The sequence below is a fragment of the Emiliania huxleyi genome (assembly GCF_000372725.1).
Source record: "Emiliania huxleyi CCMP1516 chromosome Unknown EMIHUscaffold_202, whole genome shotgun sequence".
In the NCBI taxonomy this organism is placed as follows: Eukaryota; Haptophyta; order Isochrysidales; family Noelaerhabdaceae; genus Emiliania; species Emiliania huxleyi.
In genome coordinates this window covers 94,672-96,512 of record NW_005200580.1, presented here as the reverse complement: position 1 = coordinate 96,512, position 1,841 = coordinate 94,672, and the positions used below count along the sequence as shown (strand labels likewise).

The window sequence follows — 1,841 nt, the reverse complement described above, 5'->3', positions numbered from 1 at the left end:
GATACCCGTCCTCAACGCACCCCCTCCCCCGCTTCTGCCGTCCAGAACAAACGCGCTCGGGACCCTAAGCTCGAGTCGAAGTACACATGTGGAAGGACTCCCGCCGCCACTGCCGCCACCGCAGCCACCGCTGCCACCGCAGCCACCGCCGCCACCGCAGTGGGCCGGCCGCCTCCGCCGCTCCAGGCACTGCGGCTCCAGGCGGCAGTGCACAAGGCACTGCACAAGTCGCAATCAGCGGGCGACCGCTGGGCGGAGCAGGCGGCGGGGTGGGCGGCCGAGGTGCAGGCGGCGGCGGCGGCGGCGGCGGAGGCTGCGGCGGCAAAGGCGGCGGCGGCGGCGGCGGCGGCGGCGGCGGAAGAGCAGCCCGTGGCTCCAAGCGGACCCACATCGCCGCTGGATGCGGCGGTCTCAATCGCTGCGCGGCGGCAGGCGATGCAGCAGGCGCCCGTTGCGCCCATTGCCCTCCACGCCGTTCGGGTGCCCGGCGGCCTCCACGCCGTTCCGAGTGTATTTCCTGTGCCCGGCGGGCTTCACGGCGGCCTGCGCGAGGCGGCAGCGGGCAGCCTCTCCTCGCTCCCGGCGGAGATCGAGGAGAGCAGGCTGCAAATGTTCAACTCGCAGCGGCAGGCCGGCACCGGCACCGGCGGGCAGCATCCGGTCGGCGTGCAGACGTCGTTCGATAGCTCCGCTTGGAAGTTCCTCGCGCCGACGCCGGTGGTCGCTATACCCGTCGAGCAGGGCGTCTGGGCGAGCACGAGCGGCGGCACGGGGTTGGCCGGGGTTGCGCCGACGCCAGCGTGCTTTGCGGCTCCGGCCGCGTCGACCGCCGTGGGGGCGCCCGCGCACGCCCCGCGCGCCCCTGCTTGGGTGGAGAGCGAGGCCACGGCATGCGAGCCGTGGCCGAGGGGGGAGGGGGAGACGGTGGGGGCGGGGGAGGCCTCTGCGCCCGAGGCGATGGAGGAGGGGGTGGAGGTGGCGGGAGATAAGGCGGAGGAGGCGGCGCCACGAGACATGCCGCCGCCCATGCCGGAGGGCATGCTGGGCATGATGCCGGCGGCGGGGCAGGTGCCGGCCTGCCATTGGAGCGGCCTTCCCCCGGCCAGCGGAGGGAGCGGCTGGCCCCCACGCGACTCGCCTCTGCAGCGCCCGCCCGGCGCGGCGCCGACCACGGCCAGCAAGCCGCCCACACCGCTGCCGCTGCTGCCGCTGCCGCCGCAACCGCCGCCGCCAACTGGGCCAGGCGAGACGCGGCTCCGAGATGCAGCTCCGAGATGCAGCCGAGATCTGGCGCTGTCTGGCGGTCCGAGTCGGTGCCGCCCATCTTGCGGCGTGTGTGTGAAACGGCTCGCGTCAGAGAGATGTGTGCTCGTGTGCAGGGTAGCCGGACACATGCACACGGCATCGATGTGAGCACAGAACACAGTACAGGAGAGGAGGCGGCGCCGCGCCTCCCTCGGACCTACCTCGGACCCTTCTCGGACCTGTCTCGGACCCTTCTCGGACCCTTCTGACTCGGACCCTTCTCGGACCATTCCTCAGGCACGACCTTCCCGCCCTCGACTTTCCCGCCCTCGGCCTTGCCGCCCTCGGCCTTGTCGTCCTGCGGCCCGACGGCCCTCGCGCCGCCTGCCGGGCCGGAGACAAGCCTTGCTCGCGCGGGGATGCAGCCCGCGCGGGAGGGCAACGCCGTGCCGACGCTGCCTCCCGCCTTCCCTGCGGCAATGGCAATGCCGTCGGCAATGCCGTCGGCAATGCCGTCAACCTCGAGCTCCAGCCAGAGCGAGGGAGGATCAGGCGCCGGAATGGACGAGGCCATCAAAAGTGGAGTCGCGAGGGTC

The 1,841-nt window shown here is 73.0% G+C and overlaps 2 protein-coding genes across 2 annotated transcripts in view; both read left to right on the top strand.

Annotated features, from left to right (window-relative positions):
* Positions 1-521, top strand: part of EMIHUDRAFT_456854 (hypothetical protein) — a gene marked incomplete at its 3' end in the record, with an annotated part of 1,136 nt that extends 615 nt beyond the window's left edge. The window contains exon 3 of the mRNA XM_005781391.1: positions 41-521. Coding sequence (XP_005781448.1) covers positions 41-520 — 480 coding nt within the window. The remainder of the gene's footprint in view (positions 1-40) is intronic.
* Positions 522-1,805: 1,284 nt separating this feature from the next.
* EMIHUDRAFT_314765 (hypothetical protein) overlaps positions 1,806-1,841 on the top strand; it is a gene marked incomplete at both ends in the record, with an annotated part of 820 nt that continues 784 nt past the window's right edge. Inside the window, one exon of the mRNA XM_005781390.1 lies at positions 1,806-1,838. Within this exon, the coding sequence (XP_005781447.1) occupies positions 1,806-1,838 (33 nt within the window). The remainder of the gene's footprint in view (positions 1,839-1,841) is intronic.